At 35.5% G+C, this 19,176-nt stretch overlaps 1 protein-coding gene across 1 annotated transcript in view; it reads left to right on the top strand.

Moving 5' to 3' along the window:
• LOC143681205 (uncharacterized) overlaps nt 1-18,837 on the top strand; it is an 88,679-nt gene extending 69,842 nt beyond the window's left edge. Inside the window, exon 7 of the mRNA XM_077158021.1 lies at nt 11,047-18,837. Coding sequence (XP_077014136.1) covers nt 11,047-11,151 — 105 coding nt within the window. The 3' untranslated portion in view covers nt 11,152-18,837. The remainder of the gene's footprint in view (nt 1-11,046) is intronic.
• Nucleotides 18,838-19,176: the final 339 nt, after the last annotated feature.

Genomic DNA, 19,176 nt, shown 5'->3' with positions numbered 1-19,176 from the left:
TTCCAAAAATTTCTCTGGGTATTTCCATTTATCCACCTGCCTCTCTATCATTTATTGGAGACTGGCTCTTTGTTGCTAGTACTGAGTATGCAAATATTACTCAGATGTGGATGATGCTCTTGAGTTTATAAAGCAGAGAATGCTGTTTGGCCACCTTTGGATAGACCTTTATGAGAGAAAGGACATCTAAATCATATTATTTCTTACAACTCCTATCAAGTTGTAGTAAACAGTGGCTTTCAAACTTTATGACAACTTCTGTAATAAGAAATAACATTTTATATCAGATTCTGTACACACACCTATATACACATGAATACTTTTTAAAAAGCTGAGCATTTCAAGAAAATTCTTAGGGTGGCCTCTGATATTTTCCATTTCATCTTTTTACAAAAAATAAAGTTGCTGTTTTCAACCTATTTTATTAATTTCATGACTCACTAATGGGTTGTAACTCACAATTGGAATAAAATGTTATTAATGTCATCATCCTAATTTTACAAATTAGAAAAACAGTGCATGTAGAGGCTAAGTGAGTTGGCTAAATCAGAGTTGATAAGTGGAAGTGTCAGAATGGGAGACCACATCCAGTAGTTCTCTCTCTTGCCTCTAAATTTTTATGGCATTTATTATATAGACAATTATCTTGGCAATTAATATGTAGTGGTTTTTGAAAGGGATTTTTATTGTCCTGAAATTTTATTTTAAGTTTTTCAGTAATTACTTTGTCTCCTCTCATATTCTGAGCCTCTTGGCACAGTATCCATGTCTGCATTTCATTATAGCCCTCCTGGCATGGCCTAATGACTTATATAGAAGAGGGAGTCCATGTTAATTTTATTTGAGGTGAAATACTGAATAGCATCTTTTGTAGGTTATCAGAAAGGGAAAATGCTTTATTAATAGGTAAACTTGTGGTGAAGCTGTGGCTTCTGGAAACAATCTGCCTGGGCTGCAATTCTTTTTTTGCAGTCTCCACCATTTACTAGTGGTGTGGTCTTTGGTAAGTTAGTTAACCACTCTGTGCCTTTGTTTCTTGCCTGGAAATTATGATTTATCTTATAGGGTTGTTGTGTGAGGATTAAAGCACGGATTGCTTTACAATCCATGTAAAGCACTATGACAATGCTTGGCACATAGTAAGTCCCTTAATAAATGTTAGCTACTATTATGATTATTGATATCCTTATCCTCATTTCTAGTTTGCTCTATAGGTAGCTGTCATGGTCAGGTTCATGTGTCAGTTTGGCCAAGTGGTGGTACCTGTTTGTCTGGGCAAGTGCTGGCTTGTCTGTTTCAATGAGGATATTTCATATAATTAAATCATGATCACATCAGCTGAATCAGCATCCACAGCTGATTCCATTTGTAATCAGCCAAGGGGAATGTCTTCTGCAATGAGTGATGCTCAGTCTAATCACTGGAAGCCTTTTTTTTTTTTTTTTTTTTTTTTTTTTTTTTTTTTTTTTATTAATTAAAAAAAGAATTAACAAAACAATTAGAAATCATTCCAATCTACATGTACAATCAGTAATTCTTAATAACATCACATAGTTGCATATTCATCATTTCTTAGTACATTTGCATCGATTTAGAAAAAGAAATAAAAAGACAACAGAATAAGAATTAAAACAATAATAGAAAGAAAAAAAACAAAAAAAACAAAAACAAAAAATCTATACCTCACATGCAGCTTCATTCAGTGTTTTAACATAATTGCATTACAATTGGGTAGTATTGTGCTGTCCATTTCTGAGTTTTTATATCCAGTCCCGTTGTACAGTCTGTATCCCTTCATCTCCAATTATCCCTTCTCTTTTTTTTTTTTTTTTAATTAACGGAAAAAAAGAAATTAACCCAACATTTAGAGATCATACCATTCTACACATGCAATCATTAATTCTTAACATCATCACATAGATGCATGATCATCCTTTCTTAGTACATTTGCATTGGTTTAGAAGAACTAGCAACATAACCGAAAAAGATATAGAATGTTAATATAGAGAAAAAAAATAAAAGTAATAATAGTAAAATCAAAACAAAACAACACAAAACAAAACAAAAACCTATAGCTCAGATGCAGCTTCATTCAGTGTTTTAACATGATTACTTTACAATTAGGTATTATTGTGCTGTCCATTTTTGAGTTTTTGTATCTAGTCCTGTTGCACAGTCTGTATCCCTTCAGCTTCAATTACCCATTGTCTTACCCTGTTTCTAACTCCTGCTGAACTCTGTTACCAATGACATATTTCAAGTTTATTCTCGAATGTCCGTTCACATCAGTGGGACCATACAGTATTTGTCCTTTAGTTTTTGGCTGGATTCACTCAGCATAATATTCTCTAGGTCCATCCATGTTATTACATGGTTCATAAGTTTATCTTGTCTTAAAGCTGCATAATATTCCATCGTATGTATATACCACAGTTTGTTTAGCCACTCTTCTGTTGATGGAGATTTTGGCTGTTTCCATCTCTTTGCAATTGTAAATAATGCTGCTATAAACATTGGTGTGCAAATGTCCGTTTGTGTCTTTGCCCTTAAGTCCTTTGAGTAGATACCTAGCAATGGTATTGCTGGGTCGTATGGCAGTTCTATATTCAGCTTTTTGAGGAACCGCCAAACTGCCTTCCACAGTGGTTGCACCCTTTGACATTCCCACCAACAGTGGATAAGTGTGCCTCTTTCTCCGCATCCTCTCCAGCACTTGTCATTTTCTGTTTTGTTGATAATGGCCATTCTGGTGGGTGTGAGATGATATCTCATTGTGGTTTTGATTTGCATTTCTCTAATGGCCAGGGACATTGAGCATCTCTTCATGTGCCTCTTGGCCATCCGTATTTCCTCTTCTGAGAGGTGTCTGTTCAAGTCTTTTCCCCATTTTGTAATTGGGTTGGCTGTCTTTTTGTTGTTGAGATGAACAATCTCTTTATAAATTCTGGATACTAGACCTTTATCTGATATATCATTTCCAAATATTGTCTCCCATTGTGAAGGCTGTCTTTCTACTTTCTTGATGAAGTTCTTTGATGCACAAAAGTGTTTAATTTTGAGGAGTTCCCATTTATTTATTTCCTTCTTCAGTGCTCTTGCTTTAGGTTTAAGGTCCATAAAACCGCCTCCAATTGTAAGATTCATAAGATATCTCCCAACATTTTCCTCTAACTGTTTTATGGTCTTAGACCTAATGTTTAGATCTTTGATCCATTTTGAGTTAACTTTTGTATAGGGTGTGAGAGATGGGTCTTCTTTCATTCTTTTGCATATGGATATCCAGTTCTCTAGGCACCATTTATTGAAGAGACTGTTCTGTCCCAGGTGAGTTGGCTTGACTGCCTTATCAAAGATCAAATGTCCATAGATGAGAGGGTCTATATCTGAGCACTCTATTCGATTCCATTGGTCGATATATCTATCTTTATGCCAATACCATGCTGTTTTGACCACTGTGGCTTCATAATATGCCTTAAAGTCAGGCAGCGCGAGACCTCCAGCTTCGTTTTTTTTCCTCAAGATGTTTTTAGCAATTCGGGGCACCCTGCCCTTCCAGATAAATTTGCTTATTGGTTTTTCTATTTCTGAAAAATAAGTTGTTGGGATTTTGATTGGTATTGCATTGAATCTGTAAATCAATTTAGGTAGGATTGACATCTTAACTATATTTAGTCTTCCAATCCATGAACACGGTATGCCCTTCCATCTATTTAGGTCTTCTGTGATTTCTTTTAGCAGTTTTTTGTAGTTTTCTTTATATAGGTTTTTTGTCTCTTTAGTTAAATTTATTCCTAGGTATTTTATTCTTTTAGTTGCAATTGTAAATGGGATTCGTTTCTTGATTTCCCCCTCCGCTTGTTCATTACTAGTGTATAGAAATGCTACAGATTTTTGAATGTTGATCTTGTAACCTGCTACTTTGCTGTACTCATTTATTAGCTCTAGTAGTTTTGTTGTGGATTTTTCCGGGTTTCCGACGTATAGTATCATATCGTCTGCAAACAGTGAGAGTTTTACTTCTTCCTTTCCAATTTTGATGCCTTGTATTTCTTTTTCTTGTCTAATTGCTCTGGCTAGAACCTCCAACACAATGTTGAATAATAGTGGTGATAGTGGACATCCTTGTCTTGTTCCTGATCTTAGGGGGAAAGTTTTCAATTTTTCCCCATTGAGGATGATATTAGCTGTGGGTTTTTCATATATTCCCTCTATCATTTTAAGGAAGTTCCCTTGTATTCCTATCTTTTGAAGTGTTTTCAACAGGAAAGGATGTTGAATCTTGTCGAATGCCTTCTCTGCATCAATTGAGATGATCATGTGATTTTTCTGCTTTGATTTGTTGATATGGTGTATTACATTAATTGATTTTCTTATGTTGAACCATCCTTGCATACCTGGGATGAATCCTACTTGGTCATGATGTATAATTCTTTTAATGTGCTGTTGGATACGATTTGCTAGAATTTTATTGAGGATTTTTGCATCTGTATTCATTAGAGAGATTGGTCTGTAGTTTTCTTTTTTTGTAATATCTTTGCCTGGTTTTGGTATGAGGGTGATGTTGGCTTCATAGAATGAATTAGGTAGTTTTCCCTCCACTTCGATTTTTTTGAAGAGTTTGAAGAGAATTGGTACTAATTCTTTCTGGAACGTTTGGTAGAATTCACATGTGAAGCCATCTGGTCCTGGACTTTTCTTTTTAGGAAGCTTTTGAATGACTAATTCAATTTCTTTACTTGTGATTGGTTTGTTGAGGTCATCTATGTCTTCTTGAGTCAAAGTTGGTTGTTCATGTCTTTCCAGGAACCCGTCCATTTCCTCTAAATTGTTGTATTTATTAGCGTAAAGTTGTTCATAGTATCCTGTTATTACCTCCTTTATTTCTGTGAGGTCAGTAGTTATGTCTCCTCTTCCATTTCTGATCTTATTTATTTGCATCCTCTCTCTTCTTCTTTTTGTCAATCTTGCTAAGGGCCCATCAATCTTATTGATTTTCTCATAGAACCAACTTCTGGCCTTATTGATATTCTCTATTGTTTTCATGTTTTCAATTTCATTTATTTGTGCTCTAATCTTTGTTATTTCTTTCCTTTTGCTTGCTTTGGGGTTAGCTTGCTGTTCTTTCTCCAGTTCTTCCAAATGGATAGTTAATTCCTGAATTTTTGCCTTTTCTTCTTTTCTGATATAGGCATTTAGAGCAATAAATTTCCCTCTTAGCACTGCCTTTGCTGCGTCCCATAAGTTTTGATATGTTGTGTTTTCATTTTCATTCGCCTCGAGGTATTTGCTAATTTCCCTTGCAATTTCTTCTTTGACCCAGTCGTTGTTTAGGAGTGTGTTGTTGAGCCTCCACGTATTTGTGAATTTTCTGGCACTCTGCCTATTATTGATTTCCAACATCATTCCTTTATGGTCCGAGAAAGTGTTGTGTAAGATTTCAATCTTTTTAAATTTGTTAAGACTTGCTTTGTGACCCAGCATATGGTCTATCTTTGAGAATGATCCATGAGCACTTGAGAAAAAGGTGTATCCTGCTGTTGTGGGATGTAATGTCCTATAAATGTCTATTAAGTCTAGTTCATTTATAGTAATATTCAGATTCTCTATTTCTTTGTTGATCCTCTGTCTAGATGTTCTGTCCCTTGATGAGAGTGGTGAGTTGAAGTCTCCAACTATTATGGTATATGAGTCTATTTCCCTTTTCAGTGTTTGCAGTTTATACTGGAAGCCTTTTAATGAGGATTCAGAAGAGACAGGCTCTTTTCCTTCCTGCTTTGACTGGCGAGCCTCTCCTGTGGAGTTTGTCCAGACCCTCCATGGAAATCATTGGCTTCACAACCTGCCATGTGGATATTTGACTCTGCATTCCCATGGTTATGTGAATTGCTTTTATAAATTTCATATTTGCAAGTGTTCCCTGTTGATTCTGTTTCTCTAGAGAACCCAAACTAATACAGTAGCATATAGAGAAATACCATCAGTTGAAAATTTAGCATCTTGAATATGACACTGATTGTGAAGAATTCAGCTTGGCAAAGAGAAATAGAGGTTACAAATTACAAAAATCACAAATGAAAAGAGTACTAATACTAGGGAAATAAAAATGACTAATAGAGGATACTATTAACAGATGTGTTCCGATCAATTTGATAACCTAGATGAAATGGGCAACACAAACTACCTACATTGGCTGAAGAAGAAATAGAAGACCTCAACAAACCAATTACAAGTAAATAGATTTAATCAGTCATCCAACCACCCATTAAGGAAAAGTCCAAGACCATATGGATTCAAAGGAGAATCTAACAAACTTTCCAAGAAGATCTAACTCAAATTCTTCTCAAGCTCTTCCAAAAAATTGAAGAGGAGGGAACACTCCTTAACTCATTCTACAAAGCCAACATGTATGCTTCTGTGCCCACATAGATGGTTGTGCAGTTAGCCTTCTTGTAGTGCATCCTCTCAAGGTAGATGACATACTTTTTTCTGTACACCTGGACTACCTTGCCAATTTACTGACTTTTGTAATGTCCTTGAATCACCTTGACCTCGTCATTCTTGCAGATGGTCATTGAGCATATATTACAATTTGCTTAATTTAATATCAAGAAACTGATATTCCAGAAGACCTTTATAAAATTCTCCTATTGTTCTAAGATGAACACATACTGAGATGACTTTATTTTTTACCACAAAGCAATCAAAATTCCAAGAAAGTCAAGAAAGCCATTCCATGGTTTGGGCCTTCCAAGGGAGTTTTGAGGATCCCTAGTGGGTTCACTTCTGAGTTATCATGACTATCTACTGAGTCTACTCAGTAGATAGTAATATTGAAAGTATTAACATTGTTCAAGTTGTGTATAATACTTGAAAATCTTAATTTTTTATGGAGCATTTAGAAAATTCCTGAATGTTGGTTCAATAAATGCTTCTAAATTTTTTAAAGCATCCATTTTATAGCCAACATTGCCTTGAAGTATAATTATTCCTGTATCTCCTTCATTGTGCAGATATCAAATCAGCTTTTCAATGTGGGGCATCACAGAAGCATGCATTGGTACTAGACATATTGCACAATATTCTGAGAAAAGCCTATAGAAAATGAAACTCCAAAAACACTAACACATATAGAATATATTTGTTAAAATACTTTCCCTTGAGCTAACTTTCTTTGGAGTGATTTCAATGGAGAAACATAGTTTCTTTTTGAAAACCATATTTAAACTGAGCTACAGTTAATTGGCCTGCTCCCTGTTTTTGTTTTTTTGTGATTATAAATCTATAGAAATACTTAAACTGCCAGAGTCCTCATTGGTGTTCTTTTTATTTTGTATTCAGTGAATGCATTTAATGAATTAAAAGTAAAAAGTGCATTATAAAATCACTTTAGTATTTCAAAAGTTAAATTATCAAAACTGTTAGCATACCTGAGAAGCATTAAAAGCAGGTTGAATTAATATGAAGATTCTATAGAAAATAATCTTTGATTGAAATACATTTTCCTACTGATTTATACATATGGAAGCCAACTTCAAATTAAATGAATAGTGTTATTCACTGGCAGTGAAACCTTTCATTTTTCCTCAGAGGTTACTGACCTGTGTGTACATGTGAATTCATGTATTGAGTTAAATAAAACTAAACTCAATCTGTTTGACATGCATTTCTTGGAGCTCCATATACCTCAAATTTCAATGGGCATTCCCAGGTAAAAATGAGTATGAGGCATCATTCAAAGTATGTCTCATGATTTAAAGGAGTGAATAGACAAACAAAATTCCAGGATCTTAAAACTTACTGTTCTAGTTTTCTAGCTGCTGGAATGCAACACACCAGAGACAGACTGGCTTTTAATAAAAGTGGATTTATTTCACTAGTTCTTCAGAGGAAAGGCAAGTAACTTTCAACTGAGGTTCTTTCTTATGTGGGAAGGCACAGGGTGATCTCCGATGGCCTTCTTTCCAGGACTCTGGGTTCCAACAACTTGCCCCAGGGTGATTTCTTTCTGCATCTCCAAAACCTGGGCTGAGCTGTAAGTGCTGATATGAGGTATGCTGAGCTGCTTGGACTGTGCTACATTGAGTTCTATCATTTAAGTACCAACCAATTAAATCAAGCATCATTCTTTTTAAAAAAAAAAAAAAAAAAGCCTCCTACCCAACTGCAGATGTAATGAGCAACAGATGAGGTTCACATACCATTGGCTCATGTCCACAGCAACAGAACTAGGCACCTTCACATGGCCAAGTTGACACCTGATCCTAACTACCACACTTACTGTGCCTAGAAATTTATGATTGCTTTCTTTTGCTATTCCATAATTACCAACAACACAAATGAACAAATAAACCTAGGCCACTGAGAATTCAGAATCTATTAGAATGTAATAAATTCATTTTGCTTAGACCTAACAAATTATACTTATGATAGTGGCATTTCCTACCTAGCAGTTACCTATTACTTAAATATAATATTTAATATGGCAGCTATGATATTTTAAAAAGCAAATACATTGTAAGTAGAAAATGTAATCTAACATTATCTTAGAATGTGATAGTCTGATTATTCAAGCATATTTTAGAAAATTACCAGTCATGGCATGTATAGGTCACTGTTAAAGACAAAAGTTGGGAGATAGGGAATATTTGAACTTTCTAAGTTAGGAGAATGTATGAGTTCACTAAACCTTATAGCCATTTTTATGAAATATCAAGAATCAACATGCTAACCAAATCAACTTTTGTGGAAGAACATTCTTAGAATCTTGTGGGGTACAGCTTGGAGTTAGGTGCTTATGTATTTTACAGATGGCCCACAGAGACATAAAAAGAATAAAATGATCACTTACCAACCTATAATGTCCCTTTTTCCACTAGATAATTCCCATCTACACATCTCAAATTTGGCACATACTTTTAGATTTTACTTTTCAAGAAACAATAAAATCAAATTTAAAGGTGAAATATTGTTAAATTACTTGTTTCTTGATCTTTACATTTCAAATTATACTTCAACTGTATTTTCAATGCATTTCTTGTAAAAGGACAACATGAAAAAAAACACAATTAAAAGAAGAAACAATGCTATTTGAAAGTGTGTGTTCTTGGTGGATAAGATAAATACTGTAAAAATCCTTTTTTAGATATTGTGATATAAAAGGCATCCATCTTCATTGTTTTACCTCATAAATATTAATTGAAAGGAGGTTTGGGCAAAGAGTGTAGATAGTGATCACATTCCATTTTCAAAATAGAAACATTGAAATTGAGAGTCCAGCTCACATTTAATGTTCTTAGAAAACTAATTTGTTTATGGTTAAATTTTTATAAAAGAAAATCAAATTTTTGAATAGGAGAGCCATGTTTAGAATGAAAAGTTTTCATGCAACAGATGGATAATATTTGAAGCAGAGAAACAAATCTAATTCCCTCTAATCAAAAGAAAATTCACCAATCCATAAAAATTTCGACAATAAATCCAGAGAAACAAAACACAGTCTAACAGCTGATGGACATACAGTGTAAGAACCAACCCTGGGAAAACCATTACCATAACTTCCTTGACCTCAGAGGGGCTTGTTGACACTGTACTATATATATATGTGTGTATATATATATATATATATATATATATAGCCCCAAACATTAAGTCTTCCTGATTGTTTTGGCACTTGGTGAAGGAGCTTAAATAGAAATGCTATATCCACAGAAAATTAGATTATGACTGAGATTGCTTTTCTGCCCATTTGCAAAGAAATTATTTTCACTTCATACTGATTGGAAAAGATATGTACAATTAAGTAGACCCATGATTATTATCCAAAAAATGGTCTTGAGTGACAGTAGTGAAGTCCATGCTTCTTTCACTTAAATCAATATACCACTAAATTATGCTTTGGATTAGAAATTAGAGGGAAATAGATATGTTTGCAAAGATCTGTGTATATGCAACACTAAAACATTTGGTGGAGAAATGTTGACCATTTTGTCAACCCAGTAATCATAAAAATCCTATCTTTCATGGTTAATGTTAGATAGGAGGAAAGAAAGTATGTTTGAAAAACAGGGGTTTGGTTAGTAGTAAAGCATATTGTGTGTGCTGTGTGTTCACATTTATTGGCATAAAGCCTTGCTTTTTTTATTAGTTTTAAAAAATTAACAAACAAAACATTTAGAAATCATTCCATTCTACATATATAATCAGTAATTCTTAATATCATCACATAGTTGCATATTCATCATTTCTTAGTACATTTGCATCGATTTAGAAAAAGAAATAAAGAGACAATGGAAAAAGAAATAAAATGATAATAGAGAAAAAAACTATACGTACCATACCCCTTACCCCTCGCTTTCATTTGCCACTATTTCAAACTGAATTTATTTTAACATTTGTTCCCCCTATTATTTATTTTTATTCCATATGTTCTACTCTTCTGTTGATACAGTAGCTAAAAGGAGCATCAGACATAAGGTTTTCACATTCACAGAGTCTCATTGTGAAAGCTGTATCATTGTTCAGTCATTATCAAGAAACATGGTAAAGCCTTGCTTTTTTAATCATTTTTTAGAATTCTACATATTTCAAAATCAATCTGATGTTCAAGTTAAGTAAGACATTTCAATACTGAGAAGCCCATCAAGGTCTAAATATGTTAAAACTATCTTTTCTGTGGCCCTGAGACAGGAATTGCCTTTTGCTTTTGTTATATCCACTCACACATCTCTACAGGGCTTTTGGGGTTTCTGATTGCCTTTTTTTTCTCATCTCCCAGCCTTGATATTTAACTGAGTCACATTTCTGCCGACCTCAGTCTGCAATGAGTTCCCCATTATTTAGTAATTTAATGTTTACAATCAGTTGCAATCCTTTTCTGTAACAATGTGAAGCTCTTGTTTTTAATCTCATTTCAAATCCTATGAGTCATTTTTATTTAGTAGAGCATCTTCCATTCTTGCCTGTCTTTGGAATCTTTATTTATTTTTCCATTTCCACCCTATTTATCTCCCACTTTAATTTTCCATCTATGTTTTTCTTCAACAAAAGGCTGTGTTGACAGGTCAGTGCTGCCTGAGATGGAGTGTGGAATGTGAGGATGTCATACCAGGAGCCTCAAAAAGGGTCATTTTCAAAGTGACAACTCTATTTTGACAACTTTCAGCCATACTTCTCAAGCTGCACTTTGGTATTAATAAATGTCACCTTTTTCTAAGAGTTGCATATATATATATAACTTGATCTACCATCTACCTATCATATATCTAACCTATCACCTTTCACTCATCTAGCTATCATCTATCTATATGTTTGTCTATCTATCAATACTTACCTATCTTCTATATATCATCTACATATGCATCTATCTATTCTCTCTTCTAGTATCTATCAATCATATATTTATATTTTTTATCTCTCTATGTCCAACTCTATCAAGCTGTTATCTGAAATCCACCTTGGTGGTCTTATAAATGCTATTTGACTTTTAGTTTATAAGCTCTTTTGAAGCTTTTGAGATATTTTATTCCAATGCAAAATTTAAATGTTATAGCATTTCTAACTATTTTAACTGTAGAATCTCTTTTCAGGGAATAGAGTGGAGCTTCAGAAGAGAATGATAACACTAAGTATCTCCTTTCTTCTTTCCTCAACAAAAATGTTGCTGTGAACTTTTTTAGCAACCACTGATTGAAATAGCTCCAACTTTTTTGAACAGTATTAAAATATGTATTTTATCATTTTAGTATCTAATAGAGAATTTTAGTATGTTTTATCAAATGCATACCTGTTCACATTATATGTGTTGACATTGATAGTGAGCTTTGTTTAACTTGAACTACTTAAATGGTATTGATGATATATATGATGTGAAGTAATTTTTCTCACTAATTATTTTTGCTTAAATAAAATAGATTTAAAGGACTAAAATAGGGTGCACAGGTGGTTCAGTGGTAGAATGCTCACCTTCCATTCTACCTGATTTCCAGACCATGCACCCCCACACTCCCCAAAATAAAAGGACTAAAATAGTGTGAATCTTTACAATGTAATTTTCTAGCCAATCATTAAAACTCAAAAAGTTATGACCATAACCTACATATAGGTTATTTAAAACACAGGCATTTCAAAGAGAAAATGGATTGCATACAATATTTTAAAACTGAGCATTAGTGGTCATTACAGGTTCCAACTAGGTTCATAATATGTAGTGGAGTAGTGAAAAGCTCTTTATCCCATTATCAGCCCCTTGAGGCAAATTAAAAGAATTGAGAAAGAAACCCTAAAGTAGGATAAATAATGTGCCTGTGTGTTTGGGGTAAGAAGCCACCTGATATGCTTCTGTGGAAGTCTCTAATACAGGTTAGCATGGCATATAAAGCATGTTTAAATTTGATCATATTCACCGAATATGAACACTCATAAACTCAGTGGTGCAGGAACATGCACCCCAAATGTTTCGAGGGAACTCTGTGCTGTTTATCATAAACAGTCACAAATGATAATCTGAAACTCTAATTACCAGGCTTACTGCAGTGTGAAGTATTTCATATTGGAAACAATGCCACAATATATGTTTAGTTGTTGTGCTCAAATGTATTGATAAAAATATGAGTAGATAGGACTTGTCCTATTAAGATTTCATATGTAGAAAAAAAAAGATTGATATCCATTGTCTATTCAGAACCACTGTTAACCCTTTTTCCCTGCAGGCACTGAATATGTTTGGTTCAAATAAGGAGCTGTAGAAAAACACTTATATAAATGACACTCCTACATTTCTCTGCTGTGGAAGTGGGTCACAAAAGCCTGTCAAAGTGATACAAATTTTATATCCATTTTTTTTTCTGCTCGCACATGTTGGAACTCCATGGCTAGCATATGGGAGCCCAGCATGGCCTGCATTCAAACCAGCTGTACCTGTGTGCCTCTCCCGGCAGCTGCTGCTTGTGCTGTTTCCCAGAGATATGAACAAAACAGCATGGTATGGATGAAGCATGCCCCTGGGTTTTCGTTATTCTGAGGCACCACCTGTGACTGGCCAATTTGAATCCCCCTTGGCAGTAAGAAAGCAAAATGATCTGTACAGCTGGAAGTAACACCAGGGCTTCATGTTTGCTAAATGTCATTTTGGACGGACCTGAAATGGGGCATTTGCCATGAGGAAATGGTGGGCTAGTTCAACCACACTGAACCTTCGATGGAATTTTGTTCACCAAAAGACAGATTAGCAAGCAATACAGAACGTGACAAACCATTAAGCTCATTCCATAAGGATTTAGCCTGCCAGGCAGTACATTCGCTCAATACTTAACAAAGCATGAGAGAGGCTTACGAATGGTTCATCCCAGATCTTACATTGCTGACATACAAAAGCTACCTTTTTGGAGATGGGCTCTTCAGCACATTAGGGCATCACTTCCATGGCTACTGTGTTTTTTCCCTCCTGGGTAATTGAAGCATTACCACAGAAGACAATGATTGATGGTGTCTTTAGCAGTCTAAAAAAGCATAGGCTATTTTTGAAACTGTGCTATATCTATATAAGGTGAGAAAGCAGAACATTCTGAATTCTGTAGGATGCCAGAACACCAACAAAGCCTGGAGGCATGTGGGGAGGGACCCACTTCCATGTCTGTCCCCCACTGTCTCAGCAACCTTTCTGTTCCCTCCTTGTGTGGACTAGTTCCTGACTGACTGGTGCAGTGGATGGTTTATATCTTGCTCAGCATAATTAGGGCTTTGTGCTGGGAAGATTTGACTCCATGCTTTATTCCCAGGAGCTGCAATTGCCTTTGAGAGTTTCTGGGTTGAGGTGAAAACAATAAATTGTGGTGGTGATGGTGTGTGTAGTAATCACACATACTTACTTCATGGTATTTGCAGTATTTGGACACTATTACATTAAATACATCTTCTGCACTCATTATTTGTGTTTCCCCTCCTCTTCATTTTTTAACCATCTATCCCATCAACATTTAGTGAGAACTTAGAGCACCTTGATAGGCACTGGGGAAAGAAAACATTTATTCATTCATGCCTGTTTGAATGAAAACTTCAGTCTTGTAAGATACCTAGGCATGGTAACAAAACACTTGAATCCTATAAATACTGTATTTCCTTTTCTTCTTTTCCTTTTCCTCGAGCAAGTACAATATAAAGTCACAGAAAGAGAGGGTTTTTTTTTCAGGGCTAGAACACTTACAGGTGGAAACTGTGCATGGGTATAGAAGATTGACCCCAATTTACACTTGTTCTTAATCTTAATCCATATTTGAATGGATGTGAATCCCTTGAAAGTGGGCTCTCTCAAAGATGCTTTTTTAACTTAAGGTATGGTCCAACCTAGAGAGGTTGGGTCTTAATCTGAGTACTGTAATCCTTGAGAAGAAATTCAGAGAAAGCTTCAAGGAGCCTAAAGTCATAAGTCAACGGAATCTTGAAGAGTAGGAAGAGGACATCCCCATGCAGCAGTGGGATGCAGAGATGCATGCCAAGGAAATTCAAGGATCCCCAGCCAGCCAGATCATTGCCCTCTCCAGAAGGAAGCAGGCCTTCTAGTCAATGCTTTGATTTGAACTACTGGCCTTAGAAATCATAACCCCATGAATCCCTGTTGTATAAGCTAACCCATTGTGTAGTGTTTGTCATAGTAGCATGGAACATTAAGACAATGGGTTTATGTCAATTCATCTTTATTCGTTCAAAATTATTTTAAAAGATTCAAAGTAGGGTCTAGTTCCCTAAATCATTTGAACTAGCCCTCAAAAATCTGATTTAATGCCTTTAGTAAGTGCCAAATAAGAAAGTAAAGCCATGACATCTAACTAAGGCAAAAGCGATCCAGTTAGCAAGGCTGGGCTTTTATCCTAGTTGTAGAAATTCTGGATTTGTGAGCTCAAGTTAATTATGCTTTCTAGAAGGCTCTTATTTATAAAATAAAAATTGTAACACCAGTTGGGCATGATTGCTCTGCGTATTAAAGGAGAAAATATGTAAAAACTGTTTATCACAGTGTCTGACATATAAAAACATTAAGGAATTAACATGAAATGTGAGCAATGTAAAGAAAGTCAGGAAATACAGCAAAATTAACATTTGATATTAGACAGAGCTTGATTTCTCAGTTTTATTTGTTGGAAGACTGTCTTAAGATGCTTATGAAGCTGATTTTTTTCTCTTTTAAAATATAAGATTATTCAAAATAAGAATAACAATTCATTTTACTTTGAAGTGTTTATTCACTTATTTATTTTTCCATATTCTTCACACATAAGAGAGTTTAGAAATGTCCAAAAGTATTACAAATGACAGTTCAGAAGCAAAGGGAACAGCAGGAGTTATTGCTGTCTGATAGAGAAATAAGGTTTATCAGAGAAGGTCTCTCTAGAAACACAGAACCAATAGGATATGTGTGCATGTATATGTGTGTTAATAGATTATATTAAAGAATTAGCTTACATGCTTGTAGAGAGTCACAAGTCTGAAATCCACACAAGTTGGCAGGATGAAAATTCCAGTAAGAGTTGATATTGGGGTCTTAAATTGGAAATCTGAAGAGGAGTCTTTAGGTTGGAAACTCAGGAGGAGAGGATGCAGTCTTGGGGTAGAATTTCTTCTTCCTCTGAAATTCCAGTTATTTGCACTTACCTCCAACCAGTTAGATGAGGCCCACCCACATTATGGTGGGCAATGGACTTTACTTATTGCCTACTAATTGCAGATGCTAATCCCATCTACAAAATAGCTCCACAGCAACAGCTAATCCAGTCTGACCAAACCACTGAGTACCATAACCTAGCAAATTGACACGTGAAATTAATTATCATGACATAAAGGAGAATTAAGTAAATTGCCTAAGAGCATGCTAAAAATAATAGTATTCTATTATATATAATGCCTGAAAATTGCATTAGCCATCTAGCTGGTTTCCATGCCATCACTATCCCCCATACTTCAGATTATTAACCATTTCCATAACATTTAATAATTTATCTTTGCCTACAGAACACATTTCAAATTACTCTGTGTAGCATTCAATGTTCTTAGTAATCAAATTTTAACCTTTTATGTATTGCAGTGAGAAATGCTACTCCCAGCTCTGTTTCTTGGTTTTCAGAATCTTATGGAAGAATTCGCAACACACGTTGGTTGCTGGTCCAGGGTATATACCACATCCTGAATAAAACACATCTCATTCTTAGTGTGATTTATCTAAGCTGAGAGTGTGTCTGAATTGCTTAAAAGTCCATTTTACCATCCTATAAGAATGGCTGCTTCTGGGAACTGGAGCACTTAGGAAGATTAGTGAATCTCATAAGCATCCTTGCACAGCCTCACTTTTTTGTTGCAAAATTAGTTTCTTGGTAAGGAATCTCATGATCATATTTCATAATAATGAATAATATACTCAAGGAGATGTGTTGTGCAGCTGCCACTAGCTTCGTGGTGAGGAAGGAATATCCTCACCCAGCACAATTGTTCATTTCAGAGAGGACTAGTTTCGGACCCCTTTGTGATGAAAGGATTCAAGAGAATACACCTGCCAGGTCTGGTTCTGTTAGGAGGTCAAGCTGAGCTCTGCTGATGCAAAGCAGTCACTGTATTCCAGCTGGTTGTAGAGGAATTCATTGAGTTGAGCTCACCAGAGACATTTTGTTCATATCAGCCTATTAATAAGCCTGAAATAGCATAGCTTTCCACGAAAACCTATGGGCACTGGCTGCGATGATCTTTTCATCACCTGACTGTGTCCCATTCAGCATCCTGTCCAGCCTCAGACACTGCTGTCAGCTTGGAATCTGCTCATTTTTAAGAGGCAGGTAGTGGAGCACTGCATATGACTACCTGGAAAAGCTGCCATCTCCCTTGTTCTGTAGATCTCACTGAATCCTGGAAGAATATGGTTTAGTTCCTCCAGGATTTGTGTTCTACCTTAGGGATAAGAGTCACCAAGTGCAGTAACTTTGTTTTTACTTCGGCAGGAATGTCCTATTAGGATTCAGACATTGGGCCCTAGATAGATGTCAGACACAAACTGCTGCTTACTCTGTCATTCCGTGTGTATAAAATTAAAATAAAAATGGGTAAAATGGTGATTTGAGGTTAGAATGATGGGGAAGGTGAGCAGGAGTGAAGGGGAGGCTTCTGGAATTCCAGTAATCTACTTTTTGATTTACTGGATAGGTACTCGATATGCTCACTTTTTGAAAATTCATCAAGCTGTCTACCTAGGATTTGTGATTTTCTGTACTTATGTTATATTTGATGAAAAAAATGACTTAAAATATTACATAGCTCTCATGGAAGTGCTTGAAAAGCACAAGCCCCAGACTAAGCTCATTGAGTCCACACCCTGAGACCCTTTCTCATGTTGGCTCACGAGGGAGCCATCACTGCCACCCAGACAAGGATTTTTAAAATTTTTCCTTGAAATGGAACCGTCTATCAGCATGCATGGAGAGAGTATCAGATGTGTGGGCAGCCATGAATGATGTGCAGAACCACTTTACCCGTTGTGTTCTTCACATCATGTGTACGTGAGGCTGTGCAACGATGCTTATGAGATCCACTAATCTCCAGACTGGCTTTAAGCACTTGCACCTCTAGGTCTGACAATCCCATTCCCTGTGTTTGTATCATGCTTCCCTGACATCTGAGATAATTCCTACAAGTTTTCAAGAGCTAATACCTACAAGTTCTGCTCTGTCAATACAAGATAGAAGGACGTTGCCTCACTTGCGTGCCATCTAAGCATGCTGCACACAGAGTCAGCACTACCCTGAGATTGTGCAAACTTTCATTTCATTCATATTTATCTCCTTAGCCACATTAGGGACTCCTTTTAACAGAAACCATACCTTATTACTATCCATTGTATCCATATTGCTTATCATACATGTTTATCCACATTGATTTCACAAGCATTAATCAAGTGCATTCTAACTGCCAGTCACTGAGCTATGTTATGAAAATAAGATCATGAAAGTAAAGAAATGCCAACACAGGGGGTCTCATATTCTAGTTGGGGAGACAGAGATGTAAACAAGTAATTAAAATAATGTGAAAAATGTCAAAATAGAAGCATAACCAAGATCTGAACAAACACAAAATAGAAGCACTTAAGTAGTCTGATGTCAAGGAAGCCTCTACAAAGGCAGTCTACAAATATTTGTAGTAAATAATTGAAACTGGCCAAAATATTTAACTTCTTGAGTTTACGTACAACTCTCTCACCCACTTTAGGTAATACCTAAAAGAAATAAAATGAAGACGGATACCTTTACATTTGGCAGCTATAAAGGGAAATGATAACCTCTGAGATAGAAATCAGGTTTCTTAGATGATAGTTAAGGTTAGAGTCAAATCACTTCTACATTTCTTAAAGCATATTGATATTGACAATATAAATCGACTACAAAAATAAAAGGGCTTATTTATATTTACATTCAATTTATGTCTATGTTTGCTCTGTGCATGCATGAATACATATCTCTATCTTTCTGTTTTCCCTTCTATCTATAACATATTCCAGAATGTACACATGTGAATATATTGATATCAAGTGGTCTTTACCTACAACAAATTCTGCTTCCTATAATGATGGCCAGTTGCTTAAAACCAACCCTCCTGAGGGCTGGATGAGATCAGTTTTAAAATTTGCTTAAAAGCATTGAAGAGTTACCAAGATACGGAGGATTTTCCAGGAGAAAATCAAGGGGAAGCTAACAACACATGTATCACCATTTGCCAAAAAGTGAGAAAAGGCTGTGAAGCTGAAATGCAATTTAGGTGACTTCCTCTGCTAGAAAGTTTTTTTTTTCTTTTCTGGAAAGTTTTTTTTTTAAAAACCATGGACTTTAAGAAAGTTAAAAACTTCATTTGACACATTAACCTGCACCATTAGCTGGAACCTAAGGGCTACTTCTTTAGGGTGAAGGATGCCTAAAGTAAATCACCCTTCCCAGAGAACACCACTCACCTTCACATATGGTAGAGGTAAAGGAATTCTTAAGCCTTAAACATGGCTTAAAGTAGGGCAGGAAATATCCCCAGCCATTCACAAAAACAAAAAAAAATTGCCTTCCCTCAAGTAGAGGTGATAAGTTTTAGGCTTGTTTTACTCTTACAGTGTAGTTTAAATTGAAGTAAATGAACTTCCAATGAGTAAAAGACAACAGG

The sequence above is a fragment of the Tamandua tetradactyla genome, chromosome 4, assembly GCF_023851605.1.
Source record: "Tamandua tetradactyla isolate mTamTet1 chromosome 4, mTamTet1.pri, whole genome shotgun sequence".
Taxonomy (NCBI): Eukaryota; Metazoa; Chordata; class Mammalia; order Pilosa; family Myrmecophagidae; genus Tamandua; species Tamandua tetradactyla.
Note: the sequence above shows the minus strand (reverse complement) of the source record. Positions and strands in the feature narration are given on the sequence as shown.